Source organism: Mchenga conophoros, linkage group LG9 (genome assembly GCF_057382185.1).
Source record: "Mchenga conophoros isolate Kocher_MC1m ecotype Shallow Benthic linkage group LG9, M_conophoros_male_GT1.1, whole genome shotgun sequence".
NCBI lineage: Eukaryota > Metazoa > Chordata > Actinopteri > Cichliformes > Cichlidae > Mchenga > Mchenga conophoros.
The window spans coordinates 16,838,039-16,856,085 of NC_140534.1; the positions used below are offsets into that span (position 1 = coordinate 16,838,039).

The 18,047-nt window shown below is 36.7% G+C and overlaps 1 protein-coding gene across 1 annotated transcript; it reads right to left on the bottom strand.

Annotated features, from left to right (window-relative positions):
* Nucleotides 1-1,130: 1,130 nt before the first annotated feature.
* Nucleotides 1,131-5,054, bottom strand: LOC146567097 (uncharacterized). Its single transcript, XM_085286703.1, has 5 exons — nt 4,791-5,054; nt 3,648-3,898; nt 3,313-3,480; nt 3,097-3,192; nt 1,131-2,646 (listed from the first exon to the last, which is right to left on the bottom strand). The coding sequence occupies exons 2-5, from the start codon at nt 3,789-3,791 to the stop codon at nt 2,329-2,331; spliced, it is 726 nt and encodes a 241-aa protein (XP_085142829.1). The 5' UTR covers nt 3,792-3,898; nt 4,791-5,054; the 3' UTR covers nt 1,131-2,328.
* Between the last annotated feature and the right edge of the window lie 12,993 nt (nt 5,055-18,047).

The following is an 18,047-nucleotide window of genomic DNA, read 5'->3' on the forward strand; positions in this document are numbered from 1 at the left end:
GTTTTCTCATACTCTCTGGTTACAGCTCTGCCAAAAAAAATACCATTGGCTATGCACTTATGTGTTACCGTGCACCTAAAGCCTTGTGGCACTGGAATAAAGTGGAATAGAGTGTTGAGACACTTATTTTCAATGGTCTCTCCTCAGTCTTCTGTGGATTGTGTCAGATTTGGTTGTTGCTTAGGAGAGAATTGTTCATTTTAGTGCTCTAATTGTCTAGTAACACTTTATTCTGTTTGTATTTCAAAACTACAGCACTGACATTGCATCATCAGTATGTGTTGTGATATTATCCAGATTCTTATAAGATAGACATTTTATTTCCCACGTTTGACAGTTTTCTTCATGTTGATAAGCATAGATCTTGTCTGACAGTTCCTATCTGATGTTGATTTAAATTAAACTCTGACAGATTGAAAACAAAAAAAAAAGAAGTGTGAAATAACACTTTATTTACATCTACTGTAGGTATAGCAGGCTCACAGCGGATAGAGAAAATGAAATGGAGACAGATTGAATCAATGTTAAAGATATGGCGCATATGATGTAGAAGAATGAAGGAAGACTGAGCTTGAATTATTATAGTGATGACCCTTGCTTTATATATTTTGAGTGGTCTGCTGATTTCCCACAACACCCACTGAGGTCAGTGCACAAAATTCGAAAACACGGCGGTCTAATGAAAAACAACCAAATGATTATATCAGCCACATAATATACACTGGATTACACAATCTCTGTGATTACCCCTGTGCTCAATGAAATTCCCCCGGCTACATCTGTTTAACACATGAGATGCTACTGGTCAGTAAAGCTTCAAGCTAATGTAGTTTGGGAATGTAAACAAGTTTAGATGGCAGTGGGTTTTGTTCAGCTCTTTGAGGATACTACGACAAAGCAAAACATTTATTTATCCTTATTATTACATTTATTATTAATTTATATCTAAAGTGTATAAGTTTCTAGATAAAGTATTTCCAGCTTCAGTGTTGTGTTATATTATTTGATTTATGTCCCACATAAATCAAAGTCCTGTTCCTAGACTACAGTTCAGCATTCAACACAATAATTCCCTCAAAGCTTTTCACCAAGTTGAAGGACCTAGGACTCAGCTCATCACTGTGCACTGTAAAACCCAATAAGTTAATTTTACTCAAAACTTTTGGTGAAACTGATTACATAAAATATTTTAAGTAACTAAAACTTAAAAATAAAAGTTAAATAAACACACTTTATTTATTAGCTTTAGATAAATATTTTTAAGTACCATTGATAAATGTTTTTATGTTATATCCACATTTTTGGTTTAGTACTCTCTACTTGATATTTTGAGTTTCAAGTACAAATCTAGCTCAAGTAACTTTAAGGAATTAATTTTTAGTTTCAAAATGTTAACCATTTTAAGCTAATACAACTCAAAAATTTTAAATACAAATGCTTGTAATATCCAAATCTACTGTGTTTTGAATTTGATTAAAAAAAAAAAAGTGCCCAAAATAATTACACTTGTAAAAACATAAGACAGAAAATATAAATTCAAGTTACAGATTTATTGAGTTACTTTGACACAAAAAGCCCAAAGACATAAATCCACCACATTTTATAGGGAATAATGTCAGAAATTTTGGCACAAGGTTACAATATTAGAAATAAAGAATTTCACAACATGTTTTAAGAGTATTCAAATTTGATTAACACATGAGTATGGCCTTTTTATTAAAAAAACAAACAAAAGGAAAAGAAAATCCTGCATTATTAGGTGGGAAAACCGAATGAAAGTAATAGTATAGTGCAGCTAATACACTGAAATATAATTGGTAACCTTTTTAATATGCCAGTACTGTGGTTATGCAAAATGCACATTTGTAGAGTGCAATCACAGTCTCAACAACAAAGCAATAAAATTTTAAATAGAAAAATACTTCTTTAGAGACATAAACAAAGTGTTATAAACCTCCTTAGCGCCTTATGTCAGTTATGAGTAGTTCAGGAGGAACGTTCCTTAAGTGACATTCAAGATCCCACCTAGAAGCCAGAAATGAGATTGTCCTTCATTTTCTCTATAGATTTACAGTTATCTGACTAAAAACACAATCAAAATCAACTAAAACACAAGTGATGATGGGGGGAAAAAAATAAATAAAAATAATAAAATCACCCCTTTTACTTTGGATGTGGCTTTTAGATAATGAAGTATGAAACAGAGTCTGCAAAGATTTCTTTATTCTATTCTCTCTTTTTATAAAAAACTTATCCAGACTTGGAAACATGATAAACTGAATTACTTGCTTTAACAGGCACTTGAGGGCTGTGTAGGAATCCTGGACATTATTCTGCTGCCAAAAGATCATTTTTAAGACTCAGCACTTTGGGCTTCAACTTCCCACCCTTCAGACCCATCAAAACTTTCTGAATAAAGTCAAAAATGTTGGCCAAACATTTTGGGTAGCTTAGGTGCAGGACGTCAGTCAGTCCAAATATTACTAGAAATGCATCAGCCAGGGTGGTGAAAACAATGATCATGTTACCCTCGACCAAAACTGCAGTCTTCTCAGGGCAGAAGAATGTTGCATCGCTGGAATTGGCTCTGATCAGGAGGAGTCCAAGTGGCACTTCACTAATATCTGGTCTATCAGAATGCATCATCTACAGAAAACAAAATTACTACATGTTAGTGCATTCCTATTTCTCTTAGTTTCATCTATACAAGTCACATTTCTGGATTATTACTAGCTCAGAAATCAATTGTTTGAACAACAAAAAAGCCACAACACACCAAGATTTGAGAAAACAAACTGACAAAAATAGTACTTTTAGTAAAGCAAAGTCATACCTCTTCGTAGCAATAACAACAGAAAGTCAATAGGAGTTATATATTTTTTTCATTTGTACAGTGATGTATGGTTGGGCTAGGAACATTATAGAAGGTCTACGCACATTAAAAACATGTAGTGTTTCCATTATGTGACATGGACACTGTTGTAGACAGATCCAAGCATGGAGATGCTTCTCAAACTCTCAAAGTGTCATAATGTTTTGAGAAATCTAAACAAGGATGCTACTAAGATATTGTTCACAACTTTGTCCAAAACTTACATCCCATGTTTTGATGAAGGTAGAGGTGTCTTCGTACAAATAGGCAGAGAGGGCATGAAGCACACCAGCACTTTGGGCATGGATATCAGCTTGTTCCTACATCACAAGAAAATTTTTATTTTAAATTATTGGCTAACCTAGTCAAGAATGGTAATTAAAATTGAAAAATTGATCAAATCAAATGAAGCTCAAAAAACAAGACAAAAACTCACTAACCTGGAGATTATAGCTTCTGAAGAGCTGAGACAGGACATCAGACACGTTCCCTGTGCAAACAGCTTTCTTTCTGAATAAGCTCTGGAGCCGGGGAGCATGTTGGTCCAGCACAGCATAAAAGTGGTTCTTCAGGTGGAGGTTTGTAATCCTGTGGAATTCTGCACAGATCTGAACACACAGGATACATTTGTGTTTACAAGTTTCAATTAGTCTATAAATCTTTGCAAAATACATCAAAATCCTTACACTCCAAAGGCATAATTTGTTCAGACAGGCCAGATAACAGGGGTTGATATAAAATACATCTTGTTAGATACATCTATATACATTCTTACCTGGGACTGGGATTTCAGAGTAGGCCAGCAATCCAGGATCTGACCTACTGGTAGGTCATCATTGATGATCTCTTTGCATTGCAAGGCCAAAGTTGTGAGCATCAGCTTTGTAATCAGGATTCTTTTCACTTTTCTCGACTTCATCTACAATCTGTAGTCTTAGCTGGTCAAGGTAAACAGCATCTTCACCCCTGAAAATTTACTTCTGCCCTGGCATGGACATAACAGTAAAACACAGAAGACAAGACAGACTACACAGAGAACAGAAAAGACACACAACCAAGGAGACACAGATGAAACATAACCAGCCCAGAACTCAACTAAACCTTAACTAATAACAACAACAACACAAGAACTTCACCTCATTTCAATATAACATAAGAAAGCAAAAATACAAAATAAACTCAAAATGCTGTGTCACAGACCCAGCCCCTGACAGATAAAAAACTAAGTCTTTCACTAATGAACACTGGGCATCAGAATAAAATAAAACGAAAAAATAACTGTTTGGTAAATATATTATTGATGGATTCACCCTTAAGCTAACCTAAAATAGACCAGGCACAACAATTTTACAGTTCAGAAGATTCTACATTTCAACTTGGTATACATAACTATTTGCAATGTAAACCAAGTTCTACCGCGTAATTATGTAATGATTATTCACTGCTTTTGTAAGTATGTCCTGTGCCTACAATTTTGCTGCCCCAGTTTTAATATGTACAACTCCAGAGAACTAAACGTAAGTTTTAAGTTCCACTAGTTAGCAAATGGGCTAGCCAATATCAATATCCACGTATGCGCTAAGTGTGAAGCAGCGCAGCAGTGCATATTGATTCAACAATTTAACCACAAGGCAGTTTATAATCTGCAAATCCAGAAATGCCTTCTAAAGACTTCTTTTAAAATAGTAAGAGATTAGAAAAGTTATTAACACATTATTAGTCCCTGGGACTAATAATGTGTTATTATACTAAATATGAGCGTATTAGCATAATTCATGCAAACACTTTGGGGCCAAGCCGACATGGATAAAACGACGCATGCATGTAATTATTAAATGCCTGCTAGAGTTGTACATTTATGACGATAAAAACCCATATTACAACGGAGAACTATAGTTTCAGAAAAAATAAAACTTACCACAAAGCGCTCCTGAAGATGCCGCGAAGGCGGTAAATGCAGCTAGCCAAGTGCAGAGGGTTAGCTGTTCCAGTTCAAAAGTCCGTAACATACCATAGCATGCCCTCCTTTATCCAGCGTCAAAGGCAATGCCGCAAAAAACCCGTTGACAAATGTTTTTATTTCTGTTCGGATATTAACGTTCCACAAGTTTCTTTCGGGGTAATGAGCGGGCATTCGCACTCGAAGCGAGGAATCCAAGATGGTTGCCAGCACTTCATAAAGAAACAGGTGGCGCACGTAGGTACGTATGTAGGCACGTAAGTGACGTCAGTGTTAAAACTCAAATTATTTGAGCGCAATGCTAGAAACTAATCAATATATTCAAGTACTGATAACTTGAAAAAACAAAATTGTTCAAACTACTCAAAAAAATAAAGGTGTATGAACTTATAACAGGTTTTTAAGTAGTTGGAACTCATTTCATTTATCAAACTATTACTATTCGGTCTTACAGTGTGTCAGTGGATCCTGAACTTCCTCACAGGCAGACCCCAATCAATAAGGGTGGGAAGACATGTCTCCCTCCTGATCTCACTCAGTACTGGAGCACCTCAGGGCTGTGTTTTAAGCCCCCTGCTGTACTCACTGTACACTTATGACTGTGTAGCCACATCACATACCACCTCCACTGTCAAGTTTGACAACATCGAGAAGGCCTACCTGGAGGAGATTAGGAACCTGGAGAACTGGTGCCAGGAGAACAACCTCCTCCTAAACGTCAGCAAGACTAAGGAGCTGATTGTGAACTTCAGTACAAAGCAGGCGAGGAATTATGAGCCCCTAAACATCAGTGGCATGCCAGTGGAGAGAGTGGACAGCTTCCGGTACCTGGATGTCCACATTACCCAGGACCTGTCATGCGCCTGTCACAATAACACCCTGGTCGAGAAAGCCTGTCAGCATCTCTTCTTCCTCAGAAGACTTCAAGACTTCTACCTGTCGCATTTACTCCTGCACCACTGAGAGCATCCTGATGGGAAACATCTGCACCTGGTGTGGGAACAGCACCAAGCAAGACAGATGAGCTCTTGAAAGAGTGGTGCGCTCGGGCGAACGCATCATTTGCATCAGTCTGTCTAAACTAAGCGGTGCAAGACCAAAACCAGGAACATTATGAAGGATCTCTCCCATCCCAACAACGGATTATTCTCACTGTTAAAGTCTGGGAAGCGCTTCCGCTCCCGTATGGCCAAAACAGAGAAAATGAGGAGGAGCTTCTTCCCTCAGGCTACTTGGTCTCTGAACCAGGTGTAGGACATACATCACACCACTGCACATGCACTCTAATAACAATAATGTAGCTTATTACTATACCTCAGTAACTTGTTATTTTACTGTAAACTATTACTTTGCACACCGTATATTTTAAAAAAAATCTTCAAGTTGCTTATTTGAACATTTTTTTAAAATGTAACTTTAATTCTTAGTTCAGACTTTACTTCTTGGGTTCAATTCCTAATTTATTCTTTAAATCTTGTTATGTAACTCTTATTTCTTTTTTCTGTAAATTTTTACCGTATGGTCGGGCATTCCACAGCAACAAGCATTTCACTGCATGTCATACCGTGTATGATTGTGTATGTGGCGAATAAAATCTGAATTTGAATTTAAAAAATACATAAAATATGATCAGATTACAAAAAGGACATTTAAAGTCCAAAACAAAAATCACAAAGTCAGTAAAGTCCATAATCAAAGCAACACAAGTCTTGCAGGAGCAAATAGTAGGAAACACATTGGCAAGGAAAAACTGAGGAGGACTGGACTATTTATACACATGTAGTAATCAGAGAAGTGGAAGCAGGAAGGATTACTAAATTAAATCTAAACAAGGAGACAGAGGCCAAGAGTACCAAGTAAAACATGACTGCGTGACAACCAAACCAAAACCCAGAAACATGAACGACCTTAAGAAAGTGAATCTATAAGAGGATGACACTGAAGGAAAAACTAAGGGGACTAATTAAACTCAACAAATACAAAGAGCAAATAGAACTAAAAATACTCCAAGACTTAAATGCTTAACACAAACCTAAACAAACCTAAACTAAACAGATCTAAGACCCAAGTAGAAATCACAAAAAACAAATAATATAAAAAGTAATCCTAAATCCAACAATATCAAAACCCTGGGACCACTTAGAGATCATGACCAGTTCAGGAGCAAAATAACATTTCTGATGAAGAACTGTGAATAAAGTAATTCATTTGTAAGCTTATTATTTCCACATTATGTAACATCGCTGAAGAGTAGCATTCAGGGTATTTGCAGTAAAACTCTATGCAACAAAGTGCAACAGAGAAACTAATCCTTGGTTTCATATCCTTCTGGACAACTTGTTATACTTTGGCATGACTCAGTCTTTTTATCTTGTCTTTGAATGTTTCAGAATTCTGCAAAACAAGTTTTGAAAAGCTCAAAAGAGAGTCTGTCAGTTCCTCTTATCGCTTCAGGCCAAATAATTTAATTTAAAATTCTTACATCACAAATGCCTGTTTGGATATATTAGCTTCAAAGGCCTTTGCTCTTCTAACCAAAGTCCTGGTTCCTACATCGAGGATTAAATAAATGTTATGGGGAAAACCTTAACAATAGGTGCATCAAATTTACTAATTATCTTCCTCTGCCACTGTGCATGTTTTTAGAATCTATTGAGCTTGTTATTCACCTAAAATTCAGTTTTCCCCATTGTGTCTCATCAAAGAAATGTGTTTAATCACTTCCATAGCATTTTTAGATGTTGTGTTTCTGTGAATTGTGAAACAATGTGTTTGCATTCATTTTATTTGATTATTTTCACCACATTTCTCTCCTTGTGTTTATTTTACTATCTCTCTGAATGTGCTGCAAGAAACTAGGAATCTTTTGAACATTGCTTGTGAGAGAAATTTTACGATAATTATTGAAATATCTGATAATAAAAGCTATGTAAAGAAACTAAGTGATGTTAATTTACCTTGTTTCATTATTTTGCTAATAGCTGCCTTTCCCAGCTACCGCACAAAGACATGGCGTGTTTGCTTTTCTGCAGTTGCTGCTGGGAAAAATGACATTCACTGTCAATGCTTTTCAGACAGCTTGATAATAATAATTATGTTTTCATCGTTGAATACATGTATCTTTTTGTCACACTTTGACAATTTAATATTTCATATTTTAGTAAAAAAGATCATTTAGTTTAGTTAATTTATGGACAACAAAATGCAAGAATTTATATACCCTCACTGAGCACTTTGTTAGGCAAACTCGTTCAAGCTGTTCAACTGCTCGTTTACACAAATATCTAATCAGCCAATCGCATGCAAAATTTAGGGATGTAGAGATAATCAAGACATAATTCAAATCAAACATTGGAATGGGGAAGAAAGGTGATTTGAGTGACTTTGAAGATGTCATAGCTTTCAGGTTATCCAGTGAGCAGCAGTTCTAAAAAAAACAAAATCAGAGGAAAATGCCTAGACTACCTCAAGCTAATAGGAAGGCAACATCCTCTTGTCTTTCCACTTTTTAGATTAATGTATACTGAAGAACATGATACCACTGACCTTGAAGAAGATGGCCTACAGCAGCGTAGGACCACACTGGGTGTTGCTTCTCTCAGCTAAGAACAGGAACTGAGACTGTATTTCACACAGGCTTGTCAAAGTTTGACAGCAGATGATAGGAACGTGCTGCCTGGTCTTATGAGTCTTGATTTCTGCTGCAACATTCAGATGGTAGACTCTGAATTTGACATGAACAACATTAAAGCAAGTTCCATCCTGCTCCATATCAAAGGTTCAAGCTGACCGTGGTGGTAAAAACGGTGTGTGTGTGTGTGTGGGAGGGGGGGGGGGGATTTTCGCGACACCCACTGGGAAGCTTTATATGAGATAATCAATATTTAAACATCACCGCTTACTTGAGTAATCTTGCTGACCACAATGTACCCATCTTCTGATGGCTGTTTCCAGGAGGATAACACACCCTGTCATAAGGCTTAACCTGGTTTCTTGAACATGACAATGATCTCACTCGCTGTCATGTTCACTTTGTGATGCCATTGTATCAATATGGAGCAAAATCTCTACGCATGTTTCCAGCACCAAGAACTAAGGCATTTATGAAGGAAATAAGGACTGATAACAGAAGGAGTATATAATAAAGTGTCTCAGATGACATGACGACTATTGTGATGTCTAGTGTGTCATCTATTTTGTATTTTATTTATTTAATTAACTATTGTTTGTGTTTTTCTTTCTTTTCCTTTTTGAATTGTGTCAGTTTTTAGTACCAGGAATCATCTGTAATGTTTCTAAGTTATCTTGTATTCATGTGAGGTAACTTAAAAATCTGTACATAGATATGGAAGATAACTTAAACATTTATTCTCATTCAAGTGTGTCTGCTTCTAAAAGTTAAGATAGTTTTGAGGTGAACATGTTGCAGATTTTGATCTATATGATTCCACGTTAAAACGCTCAAGGTGTAATATCTATTTGACCTTGATCGTTGGAGATGGACAGCGTGGTGTGGTTAGATTTGAGCTTTAGGTTCTTGACCTGGCATCAAACATACTCCCAGAAAGTCTTTCTATACAGGCTACTTCTGTTTATTAATTAATTTAATCTCTCTAGCAGCAGTATGCATCATACATAATCATAGTCATAATCATTTATATGAGATTTTGTCAGCAATTGCAGGTACTACCTTTTAGGAGGAAGCTGTCCTGTGTGTGCAGCATACCAATACTGATTGGTCCTATTAGGAATAAAATGAAAATAAGACCACATAAAACACCCCAAGCCTCGTGTTAAGTATAGAAACAAAGCATTTATCAGGGTTTATGAGTCATTACTACGGGTATTCTATATTTCTATTTAGGTTGGGATAATTGAAAATTAGTTTGGCTCAATTGTTTGGAGACAATGATACAGAGAGCACAAAGAGACATGACTTCGACTTTGCCAAAAGCACCTTCGTTGCTGAAATAGATACTCGCCAAGGGGGAATGAGGAAACTCATTACCCATGTCAGTTTTGTTCACTGATGAGATGCACACTACTACTACCAACTAACTGCCAGGGGGAGAAAGAGGGAATGGAAGACTAGAGTAACCTCGAAACCGGCCACCTCGTTCAGGTATAAGTGCAGATGTTTGCAGTGTAACTCTGTTCTGCATGATGAGACTCTCATTACCAGTTCAAGAAGAAAAAAAAAAAGGATGAAACTAATTTTTATTGCTTTACAAAGAATGTAATCAAACTCAACAAACCGTGTATCCTATGCAAACTGCCTCACTCTATAATGAATGAAAAAGCCAATGTTTATGCAAGGTTTGCACTGTAATTACAGAGTTCATTTAAGTCTTTTAAGTCAAGTACAAGGTAAACAATTTTAAGGTGTGCCCCCCCAAAAAAAAAAAAAACGAAGAAAAATTAAAAAACAAACAAACCTGAAATTATTGTGGTTGGCAGCATTTTGTTAAGCAGTCCCTGTCTCACTGATATTTGCTGTTTGAAAGAGATGTGGTTTGTGTCAGGGTTCAGACAGAGTGAAATGCTGCTCTGCAAAATGCCAGTTTATCTCTTTTTGTGTCAAATGGGGGTGTAATAAGCAGGTGATTTACTCGGATCTTGTGGTTGCAACCATGTGTCTAAAGAGGTCTTGCATATAAATAACACCTCTGTCTAATTTTGAAAAAAAAAAAAAGATTTATGCAGCATTTCATATATAACATTAGTTTTACCTTGTGAGTCATTCTGAAGTATATTTACTGTATAAATACTAATAACACAGAAGCTCAGTTGTTACCATTGTCTAAAATGAACATTTGTTTGATGATTTTGACATTTAAGTGTGACATAGCTGACAAATGTACAGAAAACTAAGAAATAAAGGGAACATACATGTTTGTTTGTTTTTTTCATTTTTATTTTTATTAATAGTCTAACTGCACATTTCCATCAAGTTTCAGATGTGATGGAACTAAACTGAACATTTCAAGGATACGGTCATGTAAATGTTCTGAGATGGTAGGATGAGCATTTATAGACTTTCAACAATTAATTAGGTGCAAAGAAGAATGTGATGAGGACAGAAGATTTTATTTAAGTTTCATTCAAAACATTAAATCACAACTATTTTTCAGAGAGCCTGAATGTTATACTTGTGTTTACATTTAAATGTGTTAATATCAGCGAACTAATTTTCCCTCTTCAGTAAATGAAAGGAATAAAAAGGGAGGAAATATGCATTGAACACCTTTCTAAAATGAGAAAGAACAACAGGGTGCCTTTCAAAGCAAACCAGGCATAAATTTGTTGTGCACAGTTGGTCGACCCTGAATATCAACTTCAAAGAGGAAAACGGGAGTTTAGTTATGGCTCGAATCTCATGCATCCCACAGGCAGCATAAATAAAGCAGTTCTCTTAATGGTGAAGTGGAATCTGCAGATTAAAGTGGTAACAAACAAGGTTAAATCTCCAATTCAATGATAGAGAACTAGCCAGTAAATTATGGAGAAGAATAGAGGTAAACATATCAAACACTGGTGTTGGAAAAAAGATGTTTTACAAATTTTGCTTAGGACTGAATTGTAGCATTTGTCTAAATGTCTGAAGGACTTTTATCAAAAGCTGTTATTGCAAAGATTTTAAGCAGCTATTGGTGCTCGGTTATGATTAGTTCCCCAGTCTCTTTTCAATTTGTCATTCTTCAAACACATAGACACCTCAAATTTCTTAAACATAGTAAGTGCATATACAGAAAATCTAAAGCACTCTGTGAAGAAACAACAGCAAAAAACCAGCAAACAAACCAAAAGAAAAGAAAAAAGAAGGCTGAGTGAAACTTGATTTGATCGGGACAAAGGAAACAAGAGTGACAGCATATCATCACAGTGCCATACTTAGTAAAAACGTATAAACCACTCTCAGAAAACAAAAAAAAAAAGAAAACACTGTATGGAGACAGATCCTCTGTCCTTGAATGCTGGCTGTGCTGTAATAAAAGAACCCGTCTCACTATCAAAAACAAAAGATAAAAATAAAGCTTTAGGTTGTTTCACACGCCTGCACCCTTGAGATGCACTTTTGGCAACTGTAAAATGTGACACTGTTCGGCCTGTTTTTCAGAATTTATAGATGCTAAATATTATATGAGCTATACCGTACCATAAAAACACAATACTTATGGTTGGATGTGGACTGTAAAAACAAAACTAATGGTATAACATGGAATAACACAGGGGATGAAGCATGAGAAGAAAATCACATGATTTGTTCACACCCTTGAATTTTAAGAACATGTTTGGCTTTGTATTTATGGATGCACAGTGTGAGCTACTAGACCACCTGTGTTGAATAGCGATTAAGATAATGGTGCAAGTATTCTCTCAGACTGATGAAACATGTGGATGAATCACTCTGAGTAAACGTGCCAAAAAGATCGAGCTTTGAGCACTCTTTCCTTGGTCAGTGCCTCTAGAAATAACTGGTCATTTTGATGTTTATTCAGCCTTTTAAACTGAAAAGAAAAATGGTGATAAAACTGGGTTTCCAAAATTAGACAGTTATTTCACAGTGATATCAAATAACTCGATTCTCCATGGTCTTAATGCATCGGTTGAGTATGAAATTCAATCAGATTTGACAAATACAGAACTCTGCCTGCCTTCTATCACTAGAACATCCAAAGCATCAGAAGACTCTTTTTTTGGATAATTCATCAATAGAAATTGATAAACAACTATAGCAGTCGGTTGTGGCATAATGACTTTTGCCAGTTGAGTTTGTGGGCCAGTTTTAAGTTTACAAACTCCTACAAGACATGCTTAGTGCTTTCCGTGGATTCGACTGACTATTTCAGCATGTATTATTGTTATGGCCTAGAAATTATTCATTTCACTGGATTTAGACCAGAGTTACTTTAGACAAACATCTAACTTTGGGCAAAAGCAGATGAATATCAAAACAGGGCCATGGTGCTAGGTTTATGGTTTAGTTTTTCTTTCACCCCTCTGCTTTTTACCGTTTCCCTCCTTGTGTCTGTGTGACCCTCCATGGAATTGTGTATTGTTTGCGTATCCATGATATGATCCTCATCAAAAATGAACTCAAAAGATTGTCTGTCTATGTCAATGTGGTATCATTTAAAACAACTATTGATCTTTTCCCATATTGATAACAAAACTGCTTTCTAACCAGGCCGTTTTGTTATCCTGGTCGAGCCATATTTGGAAACGTGAATAAAAACTGAGACAAAGTGAACCTTAATAGTAGAAAAGAATTGCACTCCACTTACCTAGCCAACAATCAAGGCCTCCTACCTGCTAATACAGACTTTCTCCATCACCAACAGTGGATACACTCAGAGATAAACATTTCAAAAACTCTTGTATAGGTGACATTGAAACCCTAGGAACGAATGAATGGTATGATGGTTTAGTCATGAGAACCTGCTGGTGTAGTTCTGCCATGATCATAGCTGTTTGTCATCCTGTCTTCTTATTTGCCTGTTATCATTCCCAGTGTTTTCCTTATGTTCATTGGCCTGCTTATTTTGAATTTTGTGCAGAATCTATTTCATGAGTTGATTAAACACACATTTATAACAGTAGCACAAACAGTCCTTTTAATATAAAGTGCTCACACATGACAATGATCTCCAGAGAACTGCCAAGACAGGAACAAGCACTTGATGTACCTCAAAACACTGAATATATAAATATATGCCATCATGTCCATAATAACCAATTTAAGTATTCCTGGATATACCGGAATATTGGATTTAAATTGCTGCTGATATTGGAAGCCATTGCCTTTGTGCTGTATATATGGTGCTATGCATTTTTTAAGTTAGCTAATGTTCTCTTAAGTATCTGTCACCTCACTACTAAAGCCTGTTAACCTCATCCACTGCAGAGATGCCTGTATCAGGATCAGGTTGTATTTAATATACAGACATGACTGGCTTTTTTTAATGAAGGTTTTCTAAGCATGAGAAATTTACCAAAGAGGCCCTTTGGTACTGTTGTGACTAAAAGAAATGTAGGATTTGCTGTGCATGAATTTGGTAGAGTTGCCCTGGAGAAATCTCTAGAACAGGTTCAATAAGACCACTGACACTCAGGCATTATGAAGCTGTCATTCACTCTCAACTTCACAGTGTTGATCATAAAATAAGTATTTTTCCCCATTGTCACTGTAGACCGGTGAAGGATGAGGGGACTTATTGTTTTTCCAAAAGTCTCTCGATTGTCTCTTACCAACAAAGCCCAAGGTTGCATTTCTTTTTTCCCCTTACCATTTTGAAGCTATACCGCAGTTATGAAAAAAATGACTCAATCTTGAGATCTAACTAATTTTTCAAGCACCTGAATCTTGTTTACTTGCATAACAAGTTACATCAACAAACAATTCTGGTTGGATTTCTGTCAGCTCGTGCTAAACCCTTTTATAAAACAAGAAATAAATAAAGTATAATCAGGTTGTTCAGTTTTCTCTTCTCCAAGGCTTCATGCAAATCATGTCATTGTGTCATGATCCAAGCAGCCAGGAACACACAGGCACAAATGTAATCTTCAAAAAATGGGTTTTATCATACCCCCAAAAAGGACAAGATGATTACAAAAATTCAAGATATCAAAAATAAAGTTTTTAAGAACCAAGTGGGCCCGTAAAAGAGGTTAACATAACATAACGCTACTCAAAAGTCACTTAACAAAACCATAACTCAACAAACTGACCTGCTCAAATGAGAAACAGCTCCAGTTATATAGCAAATGAATAAACCATTATATACACCAAAGGTGAAAACTAAAGAGATAACAGCCAACCATCATTCAAGAAGAACCCCATTCCCCCTGCATGATCACAATAGATGGTTCAGTCCACTTTATTGGCTTCTGCATTTAAACCAGCTCCACCCTCAGCCTCCTCTTTCAGCCAAACCAGGAAGGACTGGAGCGGAGGTCAGGTAACTCAGAAAGAGCAGAAATATAATCAATATAACATATACCTATATAAAATAACAAACAATGCAAAGCAAAGTCTATGCCACCATTTGGGCTATAGCTAGTGCTGTCATGCATTACAGGTAACTCAAAATATCAAATTAGTTAACTTATGATCACAGAAGCTTTAGAGCATAACGTAAACATAATACAAAAGACCACATGAATATTACCTAAGTATCTCAGTTGTGTGGTTGCATGCATCCATCACACATTGTAAGAACACAAGTAATTCCAGCTTTATCTGTGTCTATCCCTCATGTGTTCAACTTGCCACCTGGGTGTTTTAGTTGTGAATCAACACAGGAACATGAGCTTTGCTGGCGTAACTCAAGCTTTGTGTGTCTATAAGCCTTGTGTTTTTAGAGCATGGGAGTAAATGGTGGATTATGCATGAAGCCCCTTGCACCAGAGCAGTCAGACAAGGTGACCCCAGAGAACAAGGCTGTGTTTGGAAGATATGGAGATCAGTGTGGTCATCCATGACTGCCAGTCTCCAACTTTTTACACCTCCTTTTTTAACAATTGCAGTCTAACTGCTACATTTTGTATGGTTTGCTTTGCATTCCCCACAAAGTCTTGTCTTGTTTTTTTTTTCTAAGACGCTGTGTTCATAAGCAGATGGTTATTTGCTTAATGAAGTGAGACTCCAGATTCCAGATTATAAACATGGTTTAAATTCCACTGAGAATGAATTATCTACTGTACCAAAAAACACATTAAGACCTGTTTGCTCTACATTTATAACAAGTTTGTATTAGTCATATTGCAGTTGGAGTTTTGTGAGTCAGAAATGTCTGATGGCCAAAAATGTGAGTCAGAAAAGTCTGATGGTAAAAAAAATGCTCAAGACTGCAGAGCTTTGCTGTGCTGTGCGCTTGCTATATTTGACTAAAAAGGTCAATCTGGTGCATATGGCATGATGAAACAGGCTGAATTCAGTAATAGTATTCTAGTTATTGCCACAGATACAGTGGGTGCATGAGTGATTGTTACTTTTTCTTTCCATTCTTCAAAGAAAGAACTTGCTACAACCTACTCTTATGACTTAGTTGTCACATGATTTCGTGGTCAGGACCCATCAGCCTAACATTGTAATGCACTGAGTACCCCTTTGGTGTAATTTTTCAGAGTGTAGTAGTCAGACACAGTTCAATAGGAGACCGCAACGTCTGAAATAGACACGATGAATCTGTGTTGATGCTCCCAATGGAAATGTCAGTGAGGTCTGTTTGTAGATGGGAAAGGCTTGCCATTTAAAGCGTGTTTATTGTACTGAAAAGGAGTATTTTTACCCAACCCATGGGTTTTGTTACCTAAACCTAAGCAGAGATTTTAGTGACTAAACAGCAAGAGAGAGGAGAAAGTAAACGAAAAGTGCAAAAGACAGATGATGCTTGACAGATGTTCCTCCGTATATATATATATATATATATATATATATATATATATAATGTTCTTCCTCTACCCTCCCATTTTTGCACATGTCGAGGAGCGTGTCAGGTTACATTTCACTGTGTGTTATACTTGTATAATTATGCATGTGACAAATAAAGAACCTCGAAAAGTGCAAAAGACAGATGATGCTTGAACTCTCACATTCTCGATGAAAGTCATATGATTACCTTATTATGCAATCTGTTGAGAGTGACATATTGGCTGCTATGTTTTGTTCTTGTAATATTGGGCATGGATGTTAACACCATTGGCTCACAGCAAGAAGGTCCTGAGTTTGTGTTTCTTTGAAATTATTTTTAATTCCCCGAGATATGCAGATTTTGTGAATGGTGATAATGAAGAGAGCAGAATGAGAGATTGCACGATGCAAAAATCAAGCCTGTTCAGAAGTGCAGATTATGGCATCTTATTTTGTTGAAGGAGAAGAAAAAAAAGATTAATCAACATGTGTCTACAAAACTTTAGTATTCCAAATACTGTATGTCTGGGACGTATGAATCTGGGAAAATGCTAGCTGCTATCTTCCACAGTTCCCCATCAATATATTTCTCTGTGGAGATGGGATCTAGTTTCTCTCTGTAATGACGATCATGTTATGTTTATGCTTGTGGGCAGGTTTGTATATCTCAGTTAGCCACTGACAACGTTCAGCTGTTGTGCAGCTGAAAATAGTTATACACTGGCTTCAGAGCAATAAACTTTCAACAGTCCTCAACTTTTTTGTCTTTGTTCCGACACCTTTGAGAGATAATTTCTTATATTTCTGTTCCCTTAAGATGCCTCCTGAAATCATGTCAGAGTGTTCAAAGCATCTCAGGCTGATGCTGCCCTATTTTAGTGACAAGACAGGCAAGGGAGCAGTATTCTTCTCAAAAACAATGATCCGCTGTGGAGATACTCTCAGTACTGTCTTTTTGTTAGTTGTGAGTGTGCTAAAGTAGATTCACTTACCACACTACAAGATTGAGCCTCAATAAAGTTTAGACGTCAAGAAGGGATCCTTTCACTCAACCGACAATCTCTGAAAGCTAGGCTCCTTTCCTTCTCTGTCGGTGGCTATTTAAACTGCGCTATTATTTTAAGTCAGACTTCCTAACATCCAGACTTGGTGAGGGATACAAATAAAAGTTTTGGAACTAATTGAAAGCAAATACAGCTGACTTAGCCTGTACTGTAAAGCCCTTTTTTGATGTGTCATCACTGTCCTCTCCTAAACCTTCACCCTGCCCAACCCCATATTAGTCTTAGTCTGAAAATCACCTCATTGCAGTGAATTACACCACAGGGTACCCACTGACATGCTTCTCATGCAGAAGGAAATTAACAACAGACCACAGCTTTCCAAAAGTAAGCTTTAAAGCCGAGTAATTATTGATGGAGGTGTGAGCCAAGGGCAGCAGCCTCTCTGTGTGAAGGCTGCAGAGGCTGGAGCATGGTGACCCGAGTGGGTTCTTCTTATGCAACACTTGAATGGTAAGAAAAAAATAAAGGAAAGCAAAGTGTTTCAGTGGTTTTGGCGAAACAGCTGAAAACAAGTCGATTGTGTTTGCTGTTTGATGAATGTTGTAAATATAAAGTCTTTTTTCCAATTATATCACCATGTGAAATATGCTGTTATCCATGTAACATGTGTTACAAGTTTTCACAATGTTATGTCTTTGGTTTTTTAACAGAGAGATGTTTGTAAAAAAAAAGATATAGAGAGGCACACTATCCCTCTTAGGACACAAAAAAAGGTGACACAGTCACTGCTTCTTGTAG